Source organism: Equus asinus, chromosome 21 (genome assembly GCF_041296235.1).
Source record: "Equus asinus isolate D_3611 breed Donkey chromosome 21, EquAss-T2T_v2, whole genome shotgun sequence".
In the NCBI taxonomy this organism is placed as follows: Eukaryota; Metazoa; Chordata; class Mammalia; order Perissodactyla; family Equidae; genus Equus; species Equus asinus.
Window position 1 is genome coordinate 13,089,039 of NC_091810.1, and position 26,387 is coordinate 13,115,425.

At 42.7% G+C, this 26,387-nt stretch overlaps 1 protein-coding gene across 1 annotated transcript; it reads left to right on the forward strand.

The window, feature by feature from the left end:
- Window positions 1-4,320: 4,320 nt before the first annotated feature.
- Window positions 4,321-26,083, forward strand: ISY1 (ISY1 splicing factor homolog). The gene is made up of 11 exons (XM_014853077.3): window positions 4,321-4,637; window positions 6,685-6,707; window positions 7,269-7,320; window positions 10,024-10,089; window positions 10,271-10,313; window positions 13,939-14,051; window positions 17,450-17,567; window positions 20,731-20,853; window positions 21,664-21,785; window positions 24,569-24,655; window positions 25,323-26,083. The coding sequence occupies exons 1-11, from the start codon at window positions 4,635-4,637 to the stop codon at window positions 25,428-25,430; spliced, it is 858 nt and encodes a 285-aa protein (XP_014708563.1). The 5' UTR covers window positions 4,321-4,634; the 3' UTR covers window positions 25,431-26,083.
- The last annotated feature ends 304 nt before the right edge of the window (window positions 26,084-26,387 follow it).

Below are 26,387 nucleotides of genomic sequence, written 5' to 3' on the forward strand. Positions count from 1 at the left end.
ACATACTGTCTAAGACTATAGATTTCCTCCATTGTGCTCTTCTGAGTCCTCACCGGCAGAGTTAACATCCGTGTTTCTACTGACAATTGCACAAAGCATTCTGGGTGTTTTTCTGTCATCCTCATATTTCTAGCCTCTGCCCATTGCCCAAATCCAAAACCACTTTTATGTTTTTAGGTATTTCTTACAGCAGCACTCCACTCATAGATAGCAAAATCTGTATTAGTTTCACGTTGCTGCTGTAACACATTATCACAAACTTTGTGGCTTAAAACAGCACAGATTTATAATTCTGAAGGTCAGAAGTTCAAAATGGGTCTTATAGGACTAAAAGTGTCAGCCGGGCTGATTTCCTTCTGGAAGCTCTGGGGAGAATCCTTTCCTTGCTTTTTCTAGCTTGGAGAGGCTGTCTGGATTCCTTGGCTCATGGCCACATTGCTTCCAGTCACACCTCTGACTCTGACCCTGGGCTGCTTATAAGGATCTTTGTGATGACATTGGGGCCGTCAGGTAATCCAAGATAATCTTTCCCATCCTAAGATCCTTAACTTAGTCACACCTGTAAAGTCTGTTTTGCCATGTGAGGTAATATATTCACAGGTGTCAGGGATTGGGATGTGGACGTCTTTGGGGGGCCAGTTTTCTGCCTACCATACCTGCTCTCCAATGAACCCTTGTTCATTTAGTGAACAATAATTGAGGCCCTTAGATGGGTGCTAGGGGACACATATATGAATGTTGCTAGGCAAGAGTACTGCCTCTTGCTTGTTGGGCCAGACAGAGTTGGAAAAGGTCTTTTTGAATATCAGGAGGTTTTTTCTACCCAGTTAAATGTATTACATTATTCTACTTTGCTTATAACATGGACTGATCTAACACTAGGATTTTTCACCTGTGTTAATAGTTACCGTGCAGGAGTATGGGTTTACTGTTGCCCCAAATCAGGATTTTTATGTGAGATTTTCCAGTTTTTATAACATGATGTAAGTCAAAGCAGCCCCGTAGGCCAAATTCAGACTGCTGGCCAGAAGTGTACAACTGCTGTCTTATGGACTAGTGATGTGATCTAATGCGAGGTCACAACTGTGGATGGACTGAGAGATAAGACATGGGTGACTGACACTGGCATGTGAACACATGAGTCTCAAAACTACAAAAATGCTGTTCAAACTTACAGGGTGGCTAGGAAACACAATATAAGTTGGGGCTGTTGGCACAGAAAGAAGGCAGGGCAGCACTATTGTCTCTGCTCCTTTACTCATTCAGCCATCAAACCTTCCATGCCAGGCGTGGGTGTGGGGATGGAGATAAAAAACAAGATAGGATTCCAGTAGGGTGAGGCCTGTAAATTTTAAATCTGGTGATTTTAAAACCGAATAGGGCTTTTACAAAGTCCTGCAAGCCCCTGAGCCTGGCCCAGCTGACTGTCCATGGGGGTTAGGTAAGGTCACATAATAGATCTGACTGTAGAGCATAGGGTTGTTTCTGAAATAATTATTGAGAACTTTACATAGATCTATTTTGAGCATTTTATATGTAGTGTCTCCTTTAGAACAACAGCTCTGTAAGGCAAATGTCCCAATTTCATGGATGAGGAAAAATGAGAAGAGAAAGATACATCCTATAAGCCAATTTCACAGCAGAGTAAAACTTAAACAGAGAGGTTGAGTAAGTCATCTAGGGCCACAGAGCTAATAAGTGGCAGAACCAGGTTATGAATCCAGGCTGTCTAAACTCTCAAATGATGAGTAGGTATAAAGAGGCAGGTTTGTTAGGTGGTAGGATGGAGGAAGGGTGCTGCGGGCAAAAAGAACAGTATAGACAAAGCAGGATCAGTGTGAGCAGAGAAGGGACATTTAGTAGACTGTGGCAAGATAAATGGTATAATCTGGATTCTCTTAGTTTCAAGTATCAGTAAGTTTGACTTTTACAGGTTTCAACACTAAGAGGAATTTATTGGTTCATATAACTTAAGATTAAGTACTGGGCTCGAGGTAAGGCCTCATTGGGCAACTCAATGTCACCAAATACTGAGAATCATTTCCCCTTGGAGTCCAAAAGTGGCTCACATCAGCTTCTGGTATTCCATCTGTTCTGACATCCAATAGGATGTATTCCGTCCAGCATTGCAAACAAGTCCTGAGACTCACTCTGTGCCAGCTTGGGTTTAAGCGCACCAATCAGCACGCTCAGGGAGATGGGATGGATCGATTAGGTTAACCTAGCTCTCCCAGCCCACTCTGAAAGCTGGGCTTGCAGTTCCTTCCCCAGAACCATAAGGTTCCCAAGTGGAATTCAGGTGTGTGTGTGGGGGGGGGGGGGGCGCGGAGGAGGGGAATGGATGCTGGAAGGACAATCAACATAGGTAATGCCTCTTGAATCCTTTTATGTATTATATCTGCATCCTAGAGTCAGGGATTTAGTGGATAAAGGTATAGAAGTGTGAGAAAGTCTCGTTTGAGTGAGGAATGACCCTCCTATATTAAGATTAGATTAAGTTGTAATAAAAGACCCTCAACTGCAGCAGCTTAAACAAGATTTCTCATTTTACAGAGGTAGGTGTTTCAGAGCTGGGAGGAGATCTGGCATCCTCACAATACTTCCATTTCTGAGTTCCCAGTGCTCGTTCTCAGAGTCACCTCTAAGCAGAGAAGGGAAAAAGGCTCAGGGGAAAGCAAGTCTTTAACAGCACCACCTAAGTGGCACACATTCCTTTTATTCAATTCTCATTAGCCATTATTTAATCACAAACCCACACCTATCTACCAGAGAGGTGGGAAGATGGAGTCTAGTGGAATGGTCATATGCCAACCTAAAACTTGTAACGAGAAAACTTGTCCTTGTCATGGTTCAGACACGAGAAACTGGCATCTATTCTTCTAAGTACTTGTCTGTCCTGTCTGATCCTGAACCACATGTCAGCTGCTTCTGTCGCTGGCTTGTGCCTCCTGGCTGCAGCTAGAGTGCCCACCATTGGTTAGGTTCTCTGGTGGAGGAAGCCACCACGGCCGACGCCATGCTTGAGAAGGGAGAGCTGCTGTACCTGGCTGAATTTGCTACCGGCCCTCACCTCAATTCCACACCATAGCTCACTCCTTTGCTGACACCCCATGGGAGAAGCCAGCCACCAGAACCATTCCTATCAGTGGCCTCTACCCGGTCTTCCTGGTCCTTGTCTAAGGATCTTCTGACCAGCAATGTGCCCATGACACACTGACCACATCTCTCTGGGCAATGACTCACATACCACCTTTCTAATCATCCTTCTCCAAATAAGTGCCCTTTTTTCTCCGGGACCCTAAATTTCTTATTTTAAAAGAGGATGGAGGGGCCAGCCCTGTGGTCCAGTGGTTAAGTTTGCACGCTCTGCTTCTGCGGCCCAGGGTTTCGCTGGTTGGGATCCTGGGCGCCGACATGCCACCGCTCATCAGGCCACGCTGAGGTGGCATCCCACACGCCAAAACTAGAAGGACTCACAACAAAAATAAACAACTGTATCCTGGGGGGCTTTGGGGAGAAAAAGGAAAAATAAAATCTTTTTTTAAGAAAAGAGGGTGGAGCCAGCCCTGATGGCCTAGGGGTTATTAACGTTCGCTGCGCTGCGTGGAACCACACTACCCATCTGTCAGTGGCAATGCTCTGCAGAGGCTGACACACAAGAAGCAGAAGAACTTACAACTATACACAACTATGTACTGGGACCTTGTCAGGGGGAACGGAAGAAGAAAAAAGGAGGAAGACTGGCAACAGATGTTAGCTTAGGGCGAATCTTCCCCTTAAAAAAACCCCAAAAACCTGATGATTGTGCAGCCCTCTCTTAAATAGATAAGTAAATAAAAAAGAGGGTGACCTCAAGTACTGGTCAGGCTCTGATAGGCCCCCGTGATTCCAGGAGAAAATCGAAAAAGTACAGGCCCCAAGTAAATGACCGGGAAACGCGAAGGAGTTTACAAAGCCAGGCCAGCTCCGACTCCTGGAGAACAGGCTATCGCCGCGATCTGCCCAGAGAGGCGCCTGGGCGCTGGGCAGCGGGAGACCGCAGCTTCCACTTCCGAAGCTGCCTCTCCACGCGGGCGGCTGATGCTGCGGTCCAGCGGCCCCGGACAGTTGTGAGGACTCAGTCCATTCAGAGGGATGACGACGAACTTCCAAAACGGCACGTTAGCTCTCACAGAAGCATCAAACAGGGAGGCGAAGAGAAGCGTACGTAGAGCAGCAACCAGATCCCACCCAATTACAGTCGGCGTCGCCCGCGTCCACACAACCAATAGTTAACGCGAGAAATTTCGCGGTTCTTACCGCGAGAGCAAAACCAGCCGCGGGGCTGAGTCAGAGAACTGTCGGCCCCACTACGCAGGCGCAATCTTGCCCACGTACCTGCGCGTTGGTGCGACGTCCAGACGCCGAGGGAAGGCCGACTGCAGAAGCGCGCCTGCGTTTCCTCTTCTTACCCCGGCTATTTCTCGGTTTCATTTCCGGTCCCCCTCCCGTATCTTCCCATTTGTCCTTCCGACAGAAAAATCGGTGGTGTGGTCAGTTAGAATCTTCAGTTCCCGTCAGGTTGACCTCGCCTGCGGCCGTGAAGCTCCCTGGGCTTGGGCCGCGCGGCCCACTGGCGGCGCCCGCCTCGCACCATGGTGAGTAGAGAGGGGGTGAGTGGGCGCGCTGCGAGGACCCCCAGCCCCGGGCGGGGCTCGTGGCCCAGGGGTCTGCCCGGCGTCACTGCGGGCTTCGGGCTCCTTGGCTGTGACTGGGGGATTCCCTTCCTGCTTCGCTTTAGTTGGAGGAGGCGATGGAACCCCGGGAGCCGGGTTACCACCTCCGACAGTGTTGTAATCTCGATGAAGCGCTTTACGTTATCGATGGGGAAAACTCAGGCGCAGAGAGGCTCAAGGACCGGCTCCGAGTCACGGTGCCTGGCGTGGGCCAGATCCTTTGCCCCCAGGTCCCGTAGGGGAGATGAGCAGCGGTTGTGACTGTATGTTTCTTGATTATTTGGTTTATGTCTCTTCTCGGTCTCCCTCAGAAGATTTCAGCTTCACGAGGATAGTCTTTTTTCCATTGCTTCCTTAATGTCTGACAGTGTCGCACGTTGTAGGTGTTCAGTAACAATTGAATGAATGGCATAGTGTTATTGCATGAGGGTGTGATCTCTGTGGTCTGGCGCGGTTCATTGGCTTCTTCATTCGTTCGAGAAGCGCTAAGGATGTGTAAGTATGAGAATGCATGTAGTGCTGGTACAAAGAAGATACTCGTACATGTCGGCTGCTCTAATATTTTCATGAAGTGAAGCCCCATGAGAAAGCACGCAACGCTGTAGTGAGGTTATAGAAGATGCATTGGAAGCCGTTATAGATTCATGAGCACAAGATCCCAATTAGAGAAACCAGTGGGCTAGAAGCAGCCCTTTTTGTGGGAGGATGTGCCCCAAATTACTGCTTCATACTGTCCTGTTCACCCTCGAAGATCTTCGTTTCTGAACTCTGACGAGCACAGAGAATCTCCTGTCTCCATTCCCTAGCAGGGAGAAAGATCCGTGAGCCTGGATATTTCTGGCTACAGGAGTTATTGGGTATTTTATATATTGTCACCACCACACATTCATATTTGTGGGCTTCCATCACCCTGGGTTCATAACCCTATTACATTGATTCATTGTTTTGGGGTGAAGTTCCTATGAATTCCCTCAAAAGGAAGAATCATGGCCAAATTCTTAGCACCTAGCATGGTGTTTAAAGCAGGGAGTAAGCATTGAGAAACGCTGAGTTAAATATTTAGAATCTATATGCTTTAATGAAATAGGTAGGACACAGCCTCAGCCTTCAAGATGATGGCTTCCTTTGGGAGAGGCTCTCTGCTTTTTTTCTCGGTAGATATTGTGTTCCTTTATCCACCAAGCATTTGCCAAGTTTGTTTCTGTGTCCATTGAAAGGGAGGGTCAGAAAGGAGATTTAAATTGAGTTCACATTTGCTGAGCATCTATAAATTGCATACCTGATGTCTTCGTGTATTTATCTCATTAAATCATCATGACATCTCTGAGATAAGAGGTATGATACCTGCTGTGAAGATGGGGAAACTGAGGCTTAGGGAGACTACTTCTCAGGGATGGTAAGTGGAAGAGCTGGGAGTAAAATGCAAGTCCCTGACTCAGCAAGCACTCTTTCTACTTATACTACAACCCAGAAAATATGTTCCCTGCCTGACTCTGTGTTTCAGGGATAATTGATTTGACAGCGGTGTGACAGTACTTACACAAAACTCACTTTGTGAGAACCAGCCCCTCCTTCCTCAAATTCTGCTGACAGGGAACAGATAATTATAATGCTGGGTGGAAAGTGCCATGGTAGGTATAAACCCAGACAAAGGGCGACAGCCTACCTGGGAAGAAGGGGTTATGGAAGAACTTTCTGAATGGTGATGACACAGGTAAATTTTGAAAAATGAATAAGAGCCAGATCTAAGTGGGTGGGGATAGTGGAGAAGTAAACATTTTAGGTAGAGGGAGCAGCATAAAGTCAGTCACAGGATTTGAACATCTTTCCATTTTTTTGTTGTTACTGTGTTCATATACTAGGTTCAAGCATTCTGCTTGTGACTGTGTCCTTTTGAAATTTTAAAAGGTAAATGAAAAAAAAGGTGTTTTAAACATGGGCATTTTTCTTCTCTTCTCTCTCCTTTTAGGCCCGAAACGCAGAAAAGGCCATGTAAGTATCAACTCGATTTTGTCTGTAGATTTTATGTAACTTAATTACCACTACAGAACTCTTGTTGTGTTTGGTCCTTTTGGTGTTTGAGCCTTTTGGTAGCTGTTTCTTTCTCTCCATGTGTTAAAATGGTATTCTCATATTTGCCCATTTGTTTTCCCCATTAGTGTTTTCGGTCAGCTCCCAGAACTTATACTGGATGAACATTCGTTCATCTGGGGATGGTGCAGGGGCTGTGAGAGTGACAGCTGGGGTACCCCATGATATTAGTCTTCAACATCTAGTTGTGTTGCTCGCTACAATGTATGATAAGTAGAGTTTTCCCACAGTCCTTGAATGCAGTGTAAGTAAAATAGATGCTTGGGTGTTCAAAAACACAAGTGGTCTTATGAGACCTAATCTTTGGAACATGGAAGCCCATAACTTCTCTGTGGTTACTTAATTACTATATATATATGAAGGACATTAAGTGTGGTCATGAGCAGATTTAGCCCATCCAAGAACTTGGGTGATAAGAAATCTGTGAATAGGGTCTGATGGAGTCTTCTCTTTTCCTGGTAGGACGGCCTTAGCAAGATTTCGCCAAGCTCAGCTGGAAGAGGGAAAAGTGAAGGTTGGTGTAAATCTTCATGAACGTAAAGTATCCAGAGCAAATGCAGTAAAAGTCCCTCCTGAGCAGACTTCCAACTCCGCATCTTCCTATTTCTCGTCTATACTTGCTGACACTCTTAGGAGTCTATACACTGGAATTTCAGGTGTATCTCTATGGCTGGGGCAGTGTGATGATCTGGCTGCTTGTTCTTCTGTCTCCTCTGTAATATGATGATTGGCTTCCCATATTATCCCAGCTCTGTCTAATATTGAATAATAGGAAGTGGAGTGTACTGTGGGGAACATCTCTAAGCTGAAACAAGTAAATGATCTCAACTAATGGAGACTCAGCCAGGTTAGGGATAATATATACCATTCTTTGAATATTTTTGTTTGTTTTTTTTAAATTATGCACACACACTTACATATATGCAGTCATGTATCACTTAACAATGGGGATCCATTCTGAGAAACACATTGTTAGGTGATTTCGTCATTGCGTGAACATCACAGAGTGTACTTACACAGACCTAGGTAGCATAGCCTATACTATCCTATACGGTAGTAATCTTATGGGACCACCATCAAATATGTGGTCTTTCATTTACCGAAACATTGTTATGTGGCGCGTGACTGTACATATGTTTCTTCTAAACACTGGTAGCCATCTTTTCTTTTTTTTTTTTAAATTTGAGGTAATATTTGCTTATCACGTTATATAAATTTCAGGTTTACATCATTATATTTCGATTTCTGTGAAAACTGTAGCATGTTCACCACCATCTAATTGCCATTCATCACTGTACACAGGTGCCCTTTTACCTCTTTTGCCCTACCCTCTCCTGCCTTCCTCTCTGATAGCCACCAATCTAATCTCGGTGTCTATGTGTTTGTTCATTGTCGTTGTTGTTGATCTTCCACGTATGAGTGAAATCATATGATACTTGGTTTTCTTCCTCTGACTTATTTTGCTTAACATAATGCCCTCAGGGTCCATGTGTGTTGTCACAATGGCAAGATTTCATCTTTTTTTTTTCCTAAGATTTTATTTTTCCTTCTCCGCAAAGGCCCCCAGTACATACTTGTATATTTTTTTTTAGTTCTGGGTCCTTCTAGTTGTGGCGTGTGGGATGCCGCTTCAGCATGGCTCGATGAGCAGTACCAGATGCGCATCCAGAATCTGAACCCTGGCCCGCTGAAGCGGAGCACGTGAACTTAACCGCTTGGCCACGGGGCCGGCCCCACATCTTTTTTTTTTTTTGCTGAGGAAGATTCGCCCTGAGGTAACATCTGTGCCCATCTTCCTCTATTGTGTATGTAGGTTGCTGCCACAGCACGGCCACTGACAGACAAGTCGTGTATGTCTGCACCTGGGAACCGAACCTGGGCCACCAAAGCGGGGCAGACTGAACTTAATCACTAGGCCATGGGGCTAGCCCCAAGATCTCATCTTTTTTTTATGGCTGAGTAGTAATCCATCGTGTATATATACCACATCTTCTTTTATCTATTCATCCATTTATGGACAGACACTTAGGTTGTTTCCAAGTGTTGGCTATTGTGAATAATGCTACAATGAAGGAGTGCATATATCTTTTCAAATTGGTGTTTTTCTGTTCTTTGGATAAATACCCAGAAGTGGAATAGCTGGATCACGTGATAGTTCTATTCTTGGTTTTTCAAAGAATCTCCATACTCTTTTCCATAGTGGCTGCACCAATTTGCATTCCCACCAGCGGTGTTGGAGGGTTCCCTTTTCTCCACACCCTTTCCAACACTTGTTATTTCTTGTCTTTTTAATAATAGCCATTCTGACTGGCGTAAGGTGATAGCTCACTGTCGTTTTGATTTGCATTTCCCTAATGATTAGTGCTGTTGAACATCTTTTTATGTGTCTGTTGGCCATCTGTATATCTTCTTTGGAAAAATGTTTTTTAAGATCCCCTGCCCATTTTTTAATTGGGTTTTTGTTTTTTGTTTTTGTTGAGTTGTTACGAGTTACTTATGTATTTCGGATATTAAACTCTTATCAAATATATGATTTGCAAATATCTTCTCCCAGTTGTCAGGTTGTCTTCGTTTTGTTGATGGTTTCCTTTGCTGTGCAGAAGCTTTTTAGTTTGATGTAGTCCCATTTGTTTATTTTTTCTTTTATTTTCTCTGCTTGAGCAGATAGGGTATTTGAAAATATACTGTTAAGGCCAATCTCAGAGAGCTACTGCATGTGTTTCCTTCTGGGAATTTTATGGTTTTATGTCTTAGATTCAAGTCTTTAATCCATTTTGAGTTAATTGTAGTGTATGGTGTAAGATAATGGTCTCCTTTTGCACATGGCTGTCTAGTTTTCCCAACAGCATTTAGTAAAGAGACTTTCCTTTCTCCATTCTATGTTCCTGGCTCCTTTGTCGAAAATTAGCTGTCCATAGATGTGTGGGTTTATTTCTGGGCCTTTGATTCCATTCCATTGATATGTGTGTTTTAAGTTGTTTATAGTTATTCAGTGTACTAGATACAATGCAATGAATGATTTTGCCTGATAGTTGTTTCCTAAGGAGAGATTGTAGAGTGAGGTTTAAGGCTTGATGAAGATCATCTGGAACTGCAACTTCAAATGTGTTTAGACCGTTAGACGCCTTAGACTTTAAGCCTGAATCAGTTGAATGTTGCATGAAGCTTGTAACTTCATATAGTACAGTGGCTACATGTATATTTTGCTTCTCCTTAGGAGCGAAGACCCTTTCTCGCCTCAGAATGTACTGAGCTGCCCAAAGCTGAGAAGTGGAGACGACAGGTAAATTCTGGGTGGATCTGATCTTAGTAGAAGTAACAACTCTCTCAGTACTTATTATCTAAATGACTCTTAAACCAGAATTCTAAGTATTTTTAGTTACTAATTTTGAATTATATTTTTCCTGTGCTTTCAGACATATTCAGAAAGCATAAAAATGTATTACATTTTATTTTTTTCACAGATCATTGGAGAGATCTCTAAAAAAGTGGCTCAGATTCAAAATGGTAAGCAGTCTGTCTGCTTAAATTGCTTGATTGTCAAATCCACATTTAGACTTGGGAACTTGAGCATTCCTTTCTCAATAATCAATAGAACAAGTAGAAAATCAGTACGGACATAGAAGAACTAAACAACAGTACCCATCAATTTGACCGAAGTGACGTTTATAGAACACTCCACCTAACAACACTCCACCCAATGTGAAAGAATACACTTTCTTTTTTTAAGAGCACATGGAACATTCACCAAAATAGAATATATTCTTGACTATAAACCAAATGTTAGCAAACTTAAAATAATTGAAGTCTGGGGCTGGCCCTGTGGCCGAGTGGTTAAGTTCGCGTGCTCCGCTGCAGGCGGCCCAGTGTTTCGTCGGTTCCAATCCTGGGTGTGGACATGGCACTGCTCATCAAACCACGCTGAGGCAGCGTCCCACATGCCACAACTAGAAGGACCCACAGCTAAGAATATACAACTATACTGGGGGGTTTTGGGGAGAAAAAGGAAAAAAATAAAATCTTTAAAAAAAACAAATTGAAGTCATACACAGTATGTTCTTTGATTATAGTAGACTTAATGTAGAAATCAACAACAGGAAGATATCTGGAAAATTCCTCAATGCTTGGCCATTAAACAGTAAACTTCTAACCAACCCATGTGCCAAAGAGGAAATCACAAGGAGATTAAAGAACATTTTGAATTGAATGAGAATGAAAACATGATGTCAGAATTTAGGGGATGAAAAAATTTATGACATTTAGCTAAGCAGTGCTTAGATAAAAATTTATAGCTCTAAAATAATAGGAAATAAGAAAGGTCTTAAATCGTTATCTAAGCTTCTACTCTAAGAAACTAAAAAAAGCAAATTAAGTCCGAAGTAAACAGAAGGAAATAATAAAGGTAAGAGCAGAAATTAATTAAATTGAAAACAGAAGATCAATAGAGAAAAGAAAAGCTGGTTCTTGCAAAAGATCAATAAAATTGATAAATTTGTAGTCAGACTGAAAAAACACAAATCACGAACATTAAGAATGAAATTGGGAACATCACTACAGATTCTACAGATGTTAAAAGGATAATAAGGGAATATTACAAACAAGTTTATTCCCATAATTCAACCACTTAGATGAAACGGGCCATTCCTTGAAAAAGACAACCCGCTAAAGCTCACCTAAGAGAAGTGGTTCTTAGCCAGGCGTAATTTCACCCCCCAGGGGACATTTGGTAGCATGTGGAGAAATTTTGATGGTGACAACTGGAGGGGTGCTACTGGCATCTAGTGGATAGAGGCCAGGGAGCTGCTAAGCATCCTACAAAGAATTGACCCAAAACGTCAGTTGTGCTGCTGTTTAGAAACACTGTTCAAGAAGAAATAGAGAACCTGAGTAATCCTATATCTATTAAAGAAGTTGAATTCATGGTTAAAAGCTTTCCAACAAAGAAAACGCCAGGCTCATTTCACTTCACTAGTCAGTTCCACCAAACATTTAAGGAGTATCAATTATATACAGTTTCTTCTAGCAAATTGAAGAAGGAACACTTCCTAATTCATCTTATAGGTTTTAGGATGTGTTACATTGATACTAAAATCAGAAAAAGACGTTATAAGAAAAGAAGAACTATAGACCAATATTCCTTATGAAGGTAACATAGAAGTTCTCAACAAAATATTAGTAAATCAAATTCAGCAATTTATAAAAAGGATAATATATCACAACCAAGTGGAATTTATCCTGGGAATGCAGGACCGACTCGACATTTAAAGATTAATTAATATAATTCACTATATCAGCATTCTAAAGAAGGAAAACCATATTATCATCTTAGTAGATGCAGAAAAACTATGTGACAAAACTTAACCTTCATTCATGACAAAACTCTCAGCTAACTGGGATTAAAAAGGAACTTCATTATCCTGATAAAGCACTTCTACAAAAAAACCTGTAGCCAGAATCATACCTAATGGTGAAAGATTGAATGCTGTCCTTGTAATATCAGGAAGAAGGCAGAGACAACCATTCTCACCTCTTCTATTCAGTATTGTACTGGGATTCCTAGGCAGTGCAGTAAAGCAAGAAAAGGAAATAAAAGATACACAGATTGGAAAGGAAGAAATAAAATGCCATATTCTCAGGTGATATAATTTTCTGTTTAGAAAATTCCCAAGGAATTTACAGAAAGATTTCTTGAATGAATAATTGAGCTTAGCAAGGTCACAGAATAGAAGGTCAGTACACAAAAATCAATTCTATTTTTATATACTAGCAATGAAATTTGAAACTAGAACATTTTTTTAAGAGTGGTATTTACAAAAGCACCAAAATACAGAAATACTTAGATACAAATCTAACAAAGTATATGTGTGATCCGTATGATGAAAACTGAAACACTGGTGAAGGAAATCAAAGAAGACCCAAAGAAATGGAGAGACATACAGTGTTCCTGGATGGGAAGACTCAACATAGGAAAGATGTCAGGTTCTTTTCTTTTCAACTACTGTCACAATCAAAATCCCAACAGGATTTTTTTGTATATATTGATGAACTGTTTCTAAAATTTAAATGGAAAGGCAGAGGAACTAGAATGGCCAAAACAATTTTGAAACAGAACAAAATTGGAGTAATCATACTGTTTAATTTCAAGATTTAATTAAAGCTACAGTATTTTTTTTTTTAAGATTTTATTTTATTTCCTTTTTCTCCCCAAAGCACCCCAGTACATAGTTGTATATTCTTAGTTGTGTGTCCTTCTAGTTGTGGCATGTGGGACGCTGCCTCAGCGTGGTTTGATGAGCAGTGCCATGTCCGCGCCCAGGATTCGAACCGACGAAACACTGGGCTGCCTGCAGCGGAATGCGCGAACTTAACCACTTGGCCACAGGGCCAGCCCCAAAGCTACAGTATTAATGTGATTTGGTGAAAGAGACACATAGACCAATGGAACAGAATACGAAGTCCAGAAGTAGAGCCACGCATATGACTTTTGACAAAGGTACAAAAGCAATTCAATGGAGAAAGGGAGGGATGCTCCCTTAGAAACAGCCGTACGGTGTTTCATTTCAATATCAGGGTTGTTTATTGTTTTCCCTCTGTGGTAAGTTGCCCCAGCTTCTCTCAGCTCTTGGCCTCCGTAAACAACACCTCAGCAAGATCCCTTGTGGACATCCCTTTAAATTAGTCCCTTCGCCGTGATTCTCAGGCTGTAGTCTTTGCCAAAAGATTTTCCCATTTAGCAACACATTGTTTTCCTGAAAGGACTATACCGACACAGAATGCTGCCAGGCACCAGTGCCTATGCCAGCCTCACCGCCTTTGCTGGCATTGGATGCTGAGTCTCCTGAGCTCCACGATTACGCTGTTTTAATTGTTGTGTAAATAGAACTGCAGGATTGCTTCAGTTTAAATTTCTTCTGTTGCTAATGTGGGAGTTTTCTTTGAGGATGTTTTTTCCCCTACGCTGGTGGGAACCATATTTATAATCCTTGTCCTATGATTTATTTGGGTGTTGATGGTTACTCTTGTAAATTTAAATGAGTATTTTCGTGTTGTGTACCTTTGTAGGTTTTAGCATTCAATTTTAAGGGTATGACATTGAGTGGTATTTTGAAGAAATTATCATTTTGTTTTCTAGCTGGTTTAGGCGAATTCCGAATTCGTGACCTGAATGATGAAATTAACAAACTGCTAAGAGAGAAAGGACACTGGGAGGTCCGGATCAAGGAACTAGGCGGTCCTGATTATGGAGTAAGTGAGCAGCAGCCCAGAGGCTCTTGGGAGTGAGTGAGTGAGCTGCTTTGGCAAGCTGGGTAGGTCCTGTCCAGCTTTGCATCCGCTGTAGCTCCCAGCCCTTGCCTGCCAGAGTAGGCACTCGAGAAATGAAAGAAGGCATAAAAGTGCCTGTTCCACATAGACAGGAAACCTGTCCAGGGATGGGTCGGATGAGGCTTCAAGACTCCACAGCAAAGGCCTCAGAGCAGACTGGGCATCTGCCTTTACCAGCCAGATGTTCTTGAGTAAGCCACTTAATCTCTCTGGACCTCTTACGTAAAATGACATGACCCTCTCACATCCTTCTTTGAACTCCTTGGGAATTGGGGCAACCATTATTGGATCTTTACCTGAAGGGACGTTGGGGGCACTCTCTTCTTTCCTTTCTTTGGACTCTTAGAAATGCGATACCCTAGAACAGTGGCTTTCAAGCTGTTAGGACCATGACCCATTGTAAAACAGACACACACAGGGGCCAGTCCCGTGGCCAGGTGGTTAAGTTTGCACACTCTGCTTCAGTGGCCTGGGGTTCGCCGGTTCGGATCCTGGGCGTGGACCTACACACCGCTCATCAAGCCGTGCTGTGGCGGCGTCCCACATGGAGGAACTAGAATGACCTAAAACTAAGGTATGCGACTATGCACTGGGCTTTGGGGAGGAAAATAAAAACAGGAAGATTGGCAACAGATCTTAACTCAGGGCCAGTCTTCCTCACCAAAAAGCATACCTTTAAAACACGCACACACACACTTTGGATCACAACCCAGTACACACAAAAATGTGTTGAAAAAATACTTAGTATGTATTGATGCACTTTTATATTTTCTATTCTGTTCTATTTTGATTTTTAAAAAATTAACGATTATGACCCACTAATGAGTCTCGACTTTGAAAAATACTGCCCCACGTCCTGCCCCATCTACCCATTTGTGAAGAGATCTACCTCAGTTCATTTGAACAAGAAGTTCAATCAGTGGGCTGTAATATATTATGTAAGAAACACATGCAGTGTTTCTATGTGATTGTCTTTTTACCTTTATGAAAGTCTTAACACAAAACCGTGATTCTTAGTTTAGTATCTGATGTAAAAGAGAAGCATTTATTCTTCCTGTTGCAGTAGGAAAGGCACTCATGTTTCTTGAGCACCTGTTCTGTTCTAGGCACTGCCCTAGGAACTTTCTCATTTAACTTCTTCAGCAGTTCTGTGATGGTGATTTTTTTTTTTTTTTTTTTGAGGAAGATTAGCCCTGAGCTAACATCTGCTGCGAATCCTCCTCTTTTTTGCTGAGAAAAACTGGCCCCGAACTAACATTCGTGCCCATCTTCCTCTACTCTATATGTGGGACGCTTCCACAGCATGGCTTGACAAGCAGTGCGTAAGTTCACACCCAGGATCCGAACCACTGAACCCCGGGCCTCCAAAGTGGAGCGTGTGCACTTAACCACTGCAGCTCCGGGCCGGCCCCTGTGACGGTGATTTTGTTTCCTGTCGGACTGCTTTACAGTAATGCAGAAGTTTATTAACCTTCCTAGAAAAGTGGCCTCAGAAGCATGACAAAATTAATTTGTAAGATATTCTTAAATTCCACCACCCAAAGTCAACATTAATGTTTTTATATGTTTCTTTCTAGACTTTTTTTAATGCTTAAGAATTTATTTCATTTTCTATGTATAAAAGTAATACATTTAGAGTTTCAGTTTTACAAGATGAGAAGAGTTATGGAAATGGATGGTGGTGATAGTTGCATGACATTAGGAATATATTTAATACCACTGAACTGTGCCCTTAAAAATGGTTGATGGTAAATTTTATGTGTATTTTACCACAATAAAAAAAAAAAAAAGTTATACATTAAGTTGAGAAAAGTATAAGCTGGAGAACAGCAGTGATAATCCCATTGCTTAGGTGCAGCCAGTTGGATATTGCCTTCCATCGTTTCCCTGTGAATGCCGTAATAGATCATACTGTGTGTATGGTTTTGGTTCTAGAGTTTGTATTTCTTTTCAAAATTGTAACATTGATTATATAAACAGTATGTACTTTTATGCAAAAAAAAGAAAAATTGTATAAAAATTATAAAATGTTAAAAATTTTGTGAATATTATATTCTACGTATGATATAGAATATATTATAGATTTTCTTACCAGCCCAAAATAACTGCTATTGACATTTTCTATTTATCTTCCTGGCATTTTTTTCTATGCATATATATGTTTATTTTTACAGCTATTGGTTCATATTCTGACTATATGCTTTGTTCACTTAATGGTATATCAGGAGCGTATTTTCATGTCAATATATAACCATTTATATAATTATTTTAAAAAGCATTTTTGAGCTCACAAAAAGTTGCAACAAAGTATGGAGAATTCCTATATACCCTTTATGCAGACTTAACGAGTTTTTAACATTTTGCTTACTTGCTTTATCATTTTCTGTGTGTACCTTGAGATTTATCTTTTCTGAACCATTTGAAGCTTAATTACATCATGGTCCTTAATACTTAATAATTCTATGTGTATTTCTTAATCAGAATGCTCTCTGTTATAACCATGGTAAAGTTAGCAAGTTTAAGACATTTAACTTTGATACAGTCATTTTATCTAGTCCACTTGGCTGTTTTGTCGATTTTCCCAATAATGTCCTTTGTAACATTTCCCCCTCAATCACAGGACCTCGTCCAGCATCACATACCACATGTAGTTGTCAACATTAATTTTTGTTTTTTGTGGGGTTTTTTTGAGGAAGATTAGCCCTGAGCTAACATCCACTACCAATCCTCCTCTTTTTGTTGGAGAAGATTGGCCCTGAGCCAGCATCCATGCCCATCTTCATATACTTTATATGTGGGACCCTTGCCACAGCATGGCTTAATAAGCAGTGCATAGGTCTGTGTCCAGGATCTGAACTGACAAATCCCGGGCCGCCAAAGCAGAGTGCATGAACTTAACTGCTACACCACTGGGCTGGCCCCCCAACATCATCATTTTTAATGGATAGATTTTCATCCTCTGGACATCTATCATTTGTCTTCTGTTTGTCATTTAGGTTGTTTTCAATGTTTTTTAAGCTTTTGTCACTTAACATCATATATGAGCGTTTTACTAAGTCAATATAAGAGTTTCATAAGAACCATCATTTTTAAGGTCTAGAATATATTCCATCTGTGACCATGCTATAGTTCACTTAAATCATCCTTCTACTGTTAGGTATTTAGGTTGATTTTTAAGGGATAAAAAATGTATCTAAATATTTCTCTGTACATAAATATTTTCCATGTTAGCATTATTATCTTAAAATATATTTGCAAATATGGAAATAAATAGCGGCTTTAAGGATCTGATCCACCTTCTCTATTTCCTTCCCAATAAGAAAGTTGGCCCTAAAATGCTGGATCATGAAGGGAAAGAAGTCCCAGGAAATCGAGGTTACAAGTACTTTGGAGCAGCAAAAGATTTGCCTGGTGTTAGAGAGCTGTTTGAAAAAGAACGTAAGTAATTAATATTTGTGAAGGTTTTAGCCTCTAATTCTTGGTAATCATCATAACAGTAGACATGCTGTGTCCTAGGTGCTCTTCCTGTATTATTTCTTAGCTGCACAACAGCCCTGTAGTATCAGAATTATTATTCCCAGATTTTAAATGAGAAACCTTAAGCACCGGCAACTGAAGTCACAGACCCGGGATGCAGAACTGGGGCTAGAAAGTGAATCTAAAATTGACTGGTGCCGAATTCCCCACTCTTTGCACGTGCCAGTCTCTCAGTCTGAATGAAGAGTTTCTGTATTTGAAATTCCCCAAAATTATCTGGGCAGGCTCTGAAGTTCATTGAATCAAGTTCGTGTTTTAGTTATTATTTGAAAAAACTATAACTGAAGGACAAGCAAAACCTTGGGCCAAACCCCAGTATATAAAAATGGAGAAAAGTGGAGCTACTCTGTGTGAATCCAAGCCAGGCGCCCTCACGCTCCTGCCTTTTCCCTCCGTGGCCCTGGGAACTTCAGCCAAACCTCGGCCTTCCAACATGCAATTGGAAACCAGTAGTCTGGAGTTTTTGTGTATTTTAATTTTGCCTTTTAGAAAAGTAGTCTAAACACTTTATAGAAAAAAGTGTGAAAAGCAGAGAATGATAACAGTATGCTCACCACTGTTGGCATTCTGCTCCGTTTCCTTTCAGTGTTTTGTTTGTTTTTTTTTTAATTTATTTTTTTGAGGAAGATTAGCCCTGAGCTAACATCTGCTGCCAATCCTCCTCTTTTTCCTGAGGACGACTGGCCCTGAGCTAACATCCGTGCCCATCTTCCTCTACTTTATATGTGGGACGCCTGCCACAGCATGGCTTGCCAAGCGGTGCCATGTCTGCACCCAGGAACCAAACCAGTCAACCCCGGGCTGCCAAGAAGCGGAACGCGCGAACTTAACCGTTGCGCCCCTGGGCTGGCCCCTCAGTGAGATTTTCTATTTGTTTAAAAAGATAATTCTACCTTTATTATACTCTGCTTATTTTTAAATTCATTATGCCGCAACTGGTTTTGTATACATCGTTAACATCACTTAAAAATAGTTCATGGTTTAAATATCATGCCATTCATTTTGAAAGCAATATAATTTTATTAGAAGTTGTAAAATACAGAAAGTCAGAAAAAAACCACCCACATGTTCACAGCTTGTAGATGAAGATTGTTGACATGTTGGGGCATATTGCCTTCCAGTTTTTAAAGGGCTATGCATGGGGGCTCCTAAATTGAAGTTATCCTGTATATGTTACTTTTTTTTTGCATATACATTTTTTCTAAATTTATTTTTATTCTAGCCATGGATCTTGTTTTTAATCAGGAAAGTGTATGAGTCAGTCTTAATGAGTATAATTCAGACAGCGCAGTCTCCTTGGCACCCCATCCCTGTCTCCCTGCTAAAGATAACTGGTAACCGTTATTCTCTGGTCCGTTCCCTTCCAGGCCTTTTTCCATGCACTTCTGTGCTTATTTTATCAGCTAAACTTCATCATTGTAAGTGACAGATGACTCAACCCCAGTTCACATCAGGCAGAAAAATGGATTTATTGACTCACATAACTGACAAGTGCATAGTTTGCTTTCAGGAGTGGCTGATTCCAGGTCACATTTCTCCATGTTGCAATTTTGACTTCCACTGTATAAACTTTTTTATCTGTCTAGCGCTCTGCTTGTGGTGGCAAGTTGTCCCTCATTGACTTAAACATTTTGTCTCTCTCAGCAAGAGATTTTTCGCCCCAAGCAGTTCAAGCAAAATTCCCAGAATTGAGTCTAGTTGGCTTTAACTGGATCATAGTTCCGTCCTTAAACCACTCCGTGTGGCTGGGAGGTATTCAGTGCTTCAAGCCAGCCAGGTTTCAGTTCTGTACCCTGTCCTGAGTGCAGCCAATAGAGTCTTGGGATGTGGACCCAGAGTGTGGCGGAGCTGTGTACAGAGTTGCTGTGACCAACATCAGGGCGACAGGTGGAGGCCTGCCAAAACACAGTGGCTCTCCCAGACCTGTTGTATTGTGATGTCCATTGACCCTCCCATGGTTCTGCTTAGAGCTCTGTTAGTGGATGTGAAGGATTAAGGAGTATCATGGTGTGGATTAATCATACTTCATGGAATCATTACTCCTTTGATACAACTTTAGTTATTTCCAGTTTTTCATACATATAAAATTTTTGCTGATCTGATGGGTGAAAGAAATATTATTTTTATTTTTTATTTCCCTGATTACTAAAGAAATTGATAATGAATTCAGCTGCTAATTGAAATTTTTATACATTTGAACTTTTTTCTTCTTAAATTATCAGCTTTTATTCTTTGACCAATCTATTGGGTTTTCATTTCCCTTTTGATTTTCAAGAATTACTGAAATATCCTGACTAGTAATCCTTAGTCTGAAAATATTTTCTTCAGGACTTTCTCATTTTATCTTTTTTGTTTTTTTATAGTTTCTTTTTTCTCATCTATCTACTTACGTTTTCCCATCATAATGTCACTAGACATTATGGCATTTCCTATGTTATCAAAGCACCTTGTGAAACAGCACTCTTGGGGCTGTGGGATACCCTGCAACTTACAATCGTAAGATATTCCAAGTTTTTACTACTATATAAATAATGCTATGATGCACATCTCTGTGCATAAAGCTTTGACAGCTTCTTTTTTTCCTTAGGATAGATTCTTTTTTTTTTTTTTTTCAGGAAGATTAGCCCTGAGCTAACTCCTGCCAATCCTCCTCTTTTTGCCGAGGAAGACTGGCCCTGAGCTAACATCCATGCCCATCTTCCTCTGCTTTATATGTGGGACTCCTGCTACAACATGGTGTGCCAAGTGGTGTCATGTCCGCACCCGGGATCCGAACTGGCAAACCCCGGGCTGCCAAAGTGGAATGTGTGCACCTAACTGCTGGGCCACTGGACCGGCCCCCAAGGGTAGATTCGTAATGGACTATATGGGTCACAGTTTTCAATGTTGATGTAAAAAAGGTTGGTATCATTTACATAATCCTACTACTAGTATAGAGCAGTGCCTGTTTCGTGGTATTTTCACGAATACACGTACTACGTGCCTGTGTAACACTGTGTAGGGAGAAGGCTTGAGTGTGATTGTGATGAGGAATTCAGCTAAGATGGTGCTGTTTTTTTTTTAGCTCTTCCTCCTCCAAGAAAGACACGTGCTGAACTCATGAAGGCGATTGATTTTGAATACTATGGTTACCTAGATGAAGACGATGGTGTTATTGTACCTTTGGAACAAGAATATGAAAAGAAACGTAGGTCTCCGGGCATTTCACTTCATCGTCGATGGCACCTAGTTTCTGTTCTCTCCTTTGAAAACGGGTGTTTCAATAGTGCTTTATGCCAGAAGGGAGTTTTCTTCGTTGCTAGTGGTCTTTAGAGGGAGTGGTCTGCTAGTGACCTAACCTCCGATAACTCTGAAGCAGTCAGATCCATCTTGGGCCAGAAGCAGCAGGTTGGGGAAGCCACAAGAGCAGCATCTGATGTGGTCCCTGTCCGCCAGAGTTCACTATCTAAACTCCTTCCCAAACTGGCCTTTCTTGAAATCATGAAATGGTGCCCATTTAGGTACCTTTTAGATCTGCTTTAAACACAGCTGACAGGTTGTCACTGTAGAGCAAGATGGGTGTCCCTCTCTGAGTGCCTCCTCTGTGCCAAGCACTGTGCTAAGCCTTTAGCGGACATTCTCTCGAAGCCTCATGACGACCCTGTGAGGCATCAGTGATTGCTGATTGTCATGTAGTGCATCGAGCTGGGGCTTTGCAAGCAGGTGTTCAGGAGTCTGAGCTCTTTTCCAGCATGCTGTGCCACTGTGTCTCCATTTTCATGTGGGCGTGCAGGAACCCACTCAGGTGGTTGAACTGGGAGGGGATCTGGGGACGTCCCCTAAAAAGCTGCCTTGTAGCTGTTGTAAGACCACACTGCTCTTCACGTCCGATTCCCACCCACCAGGGCAGAATGAAGGGTGTCCCTTTCCAGAGAGGACGTCTTGGCCTTGCCCTGCATAGTATTTAAAGCTTATTTAGAGACCAGAGTAAATAACACCTGCTCTCCCCTGTCTTCAGTCAGAGCTGAATTAGTGGAAAAGTGGAAAGCAGAGAGAGAGGCCCGGCTAGCAAGAGGAGAAAAGGAAGAGGAGGAGGAAGAGGAGGAAGAGATCAACATCTATGCTGTTACGGAGGAGGAGGTACTGGGTGGGCAGTGAGGGTCTCCCTGGCACTCAACTGCCCTCTGCTCACTCTCTGAAGCCTGCGCCTCAGGAGGCTTGGGTGGAGTGGTAGGGAAGAATGTCAGCTTACAGACCAGGGGTCACTGTCAAAGCCCAGGTCTGCCCCTACCTCCAGCTGTGGCCTCAGCCTCTCCTGGAAGATAGAGATGAAGATCACCTCCTAGGATCACAGGGAGGGTTCCAGAAAGGAATGGCTGTGAGACCAGTTGGTAAACTGTGATTTACACCAGGATTACTTTCTTGTTTCTTGGAGATAGGCCCTATGGACTATACTGGAATTAGGTTTATAAACACATTTGAAGCTATATGAGTTTTAGCCCGTGACTTCGTCATTTCTTTTTAAATGGCAGTGCCAGTAGCTCTTTTCTAGTCTTAACACCCCGTTTTACAGACAGAAACCAGCCCAGAGTAGAGAAGGGACTTACTCAGAGTCACAGTTGGGAATGGAGCTGTGATCCTTGCCTCTCAGGCAGAGCCTATGGCTTCTGCCTCCTCTGCAGGGCCTGTTGTATGCAGGCCTGGCTCCTTGGATAGGTCCAAAATGGAGCTGATTTGCTGGACTGAGAAAGGGGAGTGGAATCACCCATGTATAGACAATGGGTCAGGTCCTAGTGAGGGGCTTGCCATGACATCACTGGCAAGGAAGCAGGCTCAGAGAGGTTCAGTGACTTAGTTAATATCACACAGAATATAGCAGACCTGAGGTTTATGCTCAGGTCTGGCTGATGAGCGGTGGGACAGTGATGCATTTGAAGCAGGATGGCAGCATGCCCTAGCAGGATTTTCTTTAGGTGCAAGTATCCATCTGCTTTTTCAGTGGATTTTTGTTTAGTTAGTGGCTTCTGTGAGCCAGGCTCATGCTGGCGCACGGCGGTAAACAAGCTCTGCTTGTAGCTCAAAGTCCAGGGGAAGACAGTTCCATAAGCAGACACAGTGGAAACTGCAGCTGTGACGGGAGCTCTGAGATAGGAGCATAGTGCAGGGAGAGCCTGTGAAGGCTTTCCTGGGGAGGTGACCCTTCAACTGAAATCTGGAAGACGAGGAAGGGTTAACCAAGTAAAGAGACAGTAAGAAAAAAGTGTCCAGGCAGGGGGAACAGTGTCTTCCAAAAGACTCCTTGGGCATGTGAGGGACAGGTGATAGGCCAGTGTGGCTGGAGCTTAGTGTGTGGGCTGTTGGGTCTGAGATGAGGTGAGAGAGGATTGAGGTGGGGTGAGCTAGAGTTGGTGAAGAGAGTTTTTCTTTATCGTAAGAGCAATGGAAAGCCACTAAGGATTTTTTTTTTCTTAAATAATTATAGATTTACAGGAAGTTGCAAGGGTAATAGAGAGAAGGCCTGTGTATCGTTCCCCTAGTTTCCCCCAGTGGTTGCATCGTACGTAGTTATGGTCCGATACCAAACTAGGAAATTGACTTGGTGTAATGAGCGTGTAGAGTTCTGTCTTTCATCACATGTGGATTCCTGTAACCACCACTGCGATCAAGATATAGAACTGTGCGCCCCTCAAGCTGCCCCTTTATAGTCCCACCTCCCCCACCTACCATCCCTCACCCCTGGCAGACTCTAATCTGTTCTCCATCTCTATAATTCTGTCATTTTGAGAATGTTTTATAAATGGAATCATACTGTGTGTCACCTTTTGAGATGGCCTTTACTCTCAGCACAGTGCCCTTGAGATCCACCCAAGTTGTTGAATTCAAGAATTCATTCCTTTTTATTGCTGAGTAGTCCATATACTGAAAAGTACGTAAGTTGTAAGTGTTTAGGTCAGTGAATTTTTACAAGCTGAACATCTCCATATAGCAAATAGCAGGTGAAGAAACAATACGACCAGCACCCCACAAGCTTGCTTCTGCCCCTGGGTGTCACTCTTCTGAACTCTGATAACCCTTACGTTTTCACCTTTTTCTGAACTTGATATATCAGTGGAATCACGCATATGCTTTTGTGTCGAATGGTCATGGGTATTTGCTTAGTGTCCAGTTTGGGGCTCTGGCCAGTAGGGCTGCTGTGGATTTCCTTGCTCACTGCTGCTGTTTGAATCGACACTAAGGCGTGGAATTTCCAGGTCATAGGGTGGGCATGTGTTTAGCTTCAGTGGATACAGCCAAATGGTTTCCCAAAGTGTTTGGACCAGCTTCACTCCCACCAGCAGCGATCTGAGTTTCCACCACAGAGTTTCTAGCCAGCGCCCCTGGCAACTGGTGGGAAAGAGGATGCCACAGGGCATCTGGCACTGGCACAGTAGCCCCACCACCTCACAGAGTCCTCGCTCCTCCTATTTCCAGTGTTATTTCCGTGTTATTTCCTTAGGTCATTAGTAATTGCTATTGACTCATGTAGCCTCTGAGTTGATCTTTTTTTTATGTATGGTACATTTTTAAAATTTAATTAAAGAAATAGATAATGTATTCAGAAGATTCAAAAACCAAAAAGTATATAAAAACGTTCAACAAAGATTCTCTTTCCTAGCCCTGTCCTCCACCCACTGAGCTCTCACTGCTGTCACTAGTTTCTGTCCTTATTTTCTCTCCTCATACAAAAGGCGGCAGAGTGCACACAGTGCTCTGCCGCTTGTTGTCTTTAATGACGTGTCTTGGGTGTCTTTCTGTGTGAGTGCAGAGCTTACTCATTCCCTTTGTTCCTGTTAAGCGGCTGCGGGGTAGTGAATGTTATAGTGGTACCAACATTTATTTAACGGTCTCCTACTCACAGAAATTTGGTTGTTCTCTGTTTGTAGTCTGATGAGGAAGGCATCCAGGAGAAAGGAGGGGAAGACGGGCAGCAGAAGTTCATCGCTCACGTCCCAGTGCCATCTCAGCAAGAGGTAGGGGAGAGGCCAGGAGTTCCCTTATAGGTGGAGCTTCCCAGGTGCCAGGGGCCTTGCCTCTGAAGGAGGCTGCACGGAGTGCTTTAGTGGGTTTTGTTTTGTTTTGTTTTTTGTGGGGTTTTTGGTGATGAAGATTGGCCCTGAGCTAACATCTGTTGCCAATCTTCCTCTTTTTGCTGAGGAAGTTTGTTGCTGAACTAAAATCTGTGCCAATCTCTCTCTGTTTTGTGTGTGGGACATGACCACAGCATTACTTGATGAGCAGTGTGTAAGTCCACACCCAGGATCCGAACCTGCGAACCCTGGGCCACTGAAGCAGAGCATGTGAACTTAACCACTATGCCACCAGGCCGGCTCCTTTAGCTGGTTTTCTTTGTCCTTCCTCTCCGTTAGGGCAGCTCTGACTCCTGACACATGGGTCACTGTGCTCATAATGGGGTGTGGAATCCAGAGAAGGCAGGATTTCATCTGCTTTAGAAGAACCAGACACGCAGTCTGTTGTTCACATGCTTCCAGTGGGATAGTGGGCCTCTTGAGACCACTCTGGATAGTGGGCAGCTCGGTGGCCTCCCTCACCAGGACTCCCTCCCAGCTAGGTTCTGGCAGGACACAGAGGACCTTGCTGGGAAGTGAAACATGAGCCCTTTACTCTTGCTGTCCACAGATCGAGGAGGCACTTGTTCGAAGGAAGAAGATGGAACTCCTCCAGAAGTATGCAAGTGAGACCCTGCAGGCCCAGAGTGAAGAGGCCAAAAGACTCCTGGGATATTAGGGCCAAGCTGGGACCCTCCTTGGGGTCTGGAAATCTGCGGGAGTTCTTCATCCTCTGCTGGCCCTTGCGTTCACCCACAGGGCTCTCCCATTCTAGGACTGCAGACGGGCTGATCAGCGATATGAGGCTTCCTGCTGCTTCTCACCATTCATCCTCCACTGACCTTTTCTCACCTCATCTGAACTGAGAGAAGGGTCTGCCCTGCATCTCCCCAGCAGACCATCTGCCTGCTGCACACTCGGCCATCACCTTGATACAAATGTTTGCCTACTGGATCAACTCACTTATGTTTATCTTGCGTGTGTAAAACAGGCTGCTAACCGGCTGCCTTTAAGTGTTTTATTTAGCCTTCTACTGTCATTTGGTGGGCAGGATGATAATTAGTGACCACCATTAAAAATTTGCAGTTTTTCCTAAAAAGACATGTTTGTAAGTGTCCTTGAAAAATGAGAAGATGTGTGAACCACATTCCCATGTTTCAATAGCCAGCTAGAGCTATCCTTTTTGGGCCAGGCGTTGCTCCCAGTTCTTTATGGCCTGCTCAGCATGCCTCACTCCGTTCTGCCTGGGTGGCAGGAATTTGAGTTTGCTACTTCTGTTTTATGACTGGTTCTTCAGAGAGCTTTTTTATTAAAGATTTTATTTTTATTTGAGTTCATAATAGTTTACATCATTGTGAAGTTTCAGTTGTATGTTATTTCTTGTCTGTCACCATGTAAGTGCTCCCCTTCCCCTGCTGTGCCCCCCACCCCGTGACCACTGAACTATTTTCTTTGTCTATGTGTTTGTTTATATTCCACATATGAGTGAAATCATCTGGTGTTTGTCTTTCTCAGTCTGGCTTATTTTGCTAAGCATAATTCCCTCCAGGTCTTTCCATGTTGTTGCAAATGAGATGAATTTGTCTTTTTTTTATGGCCGAGTAGTATTCCATTCAGTCATCAGTTGATGGGCACT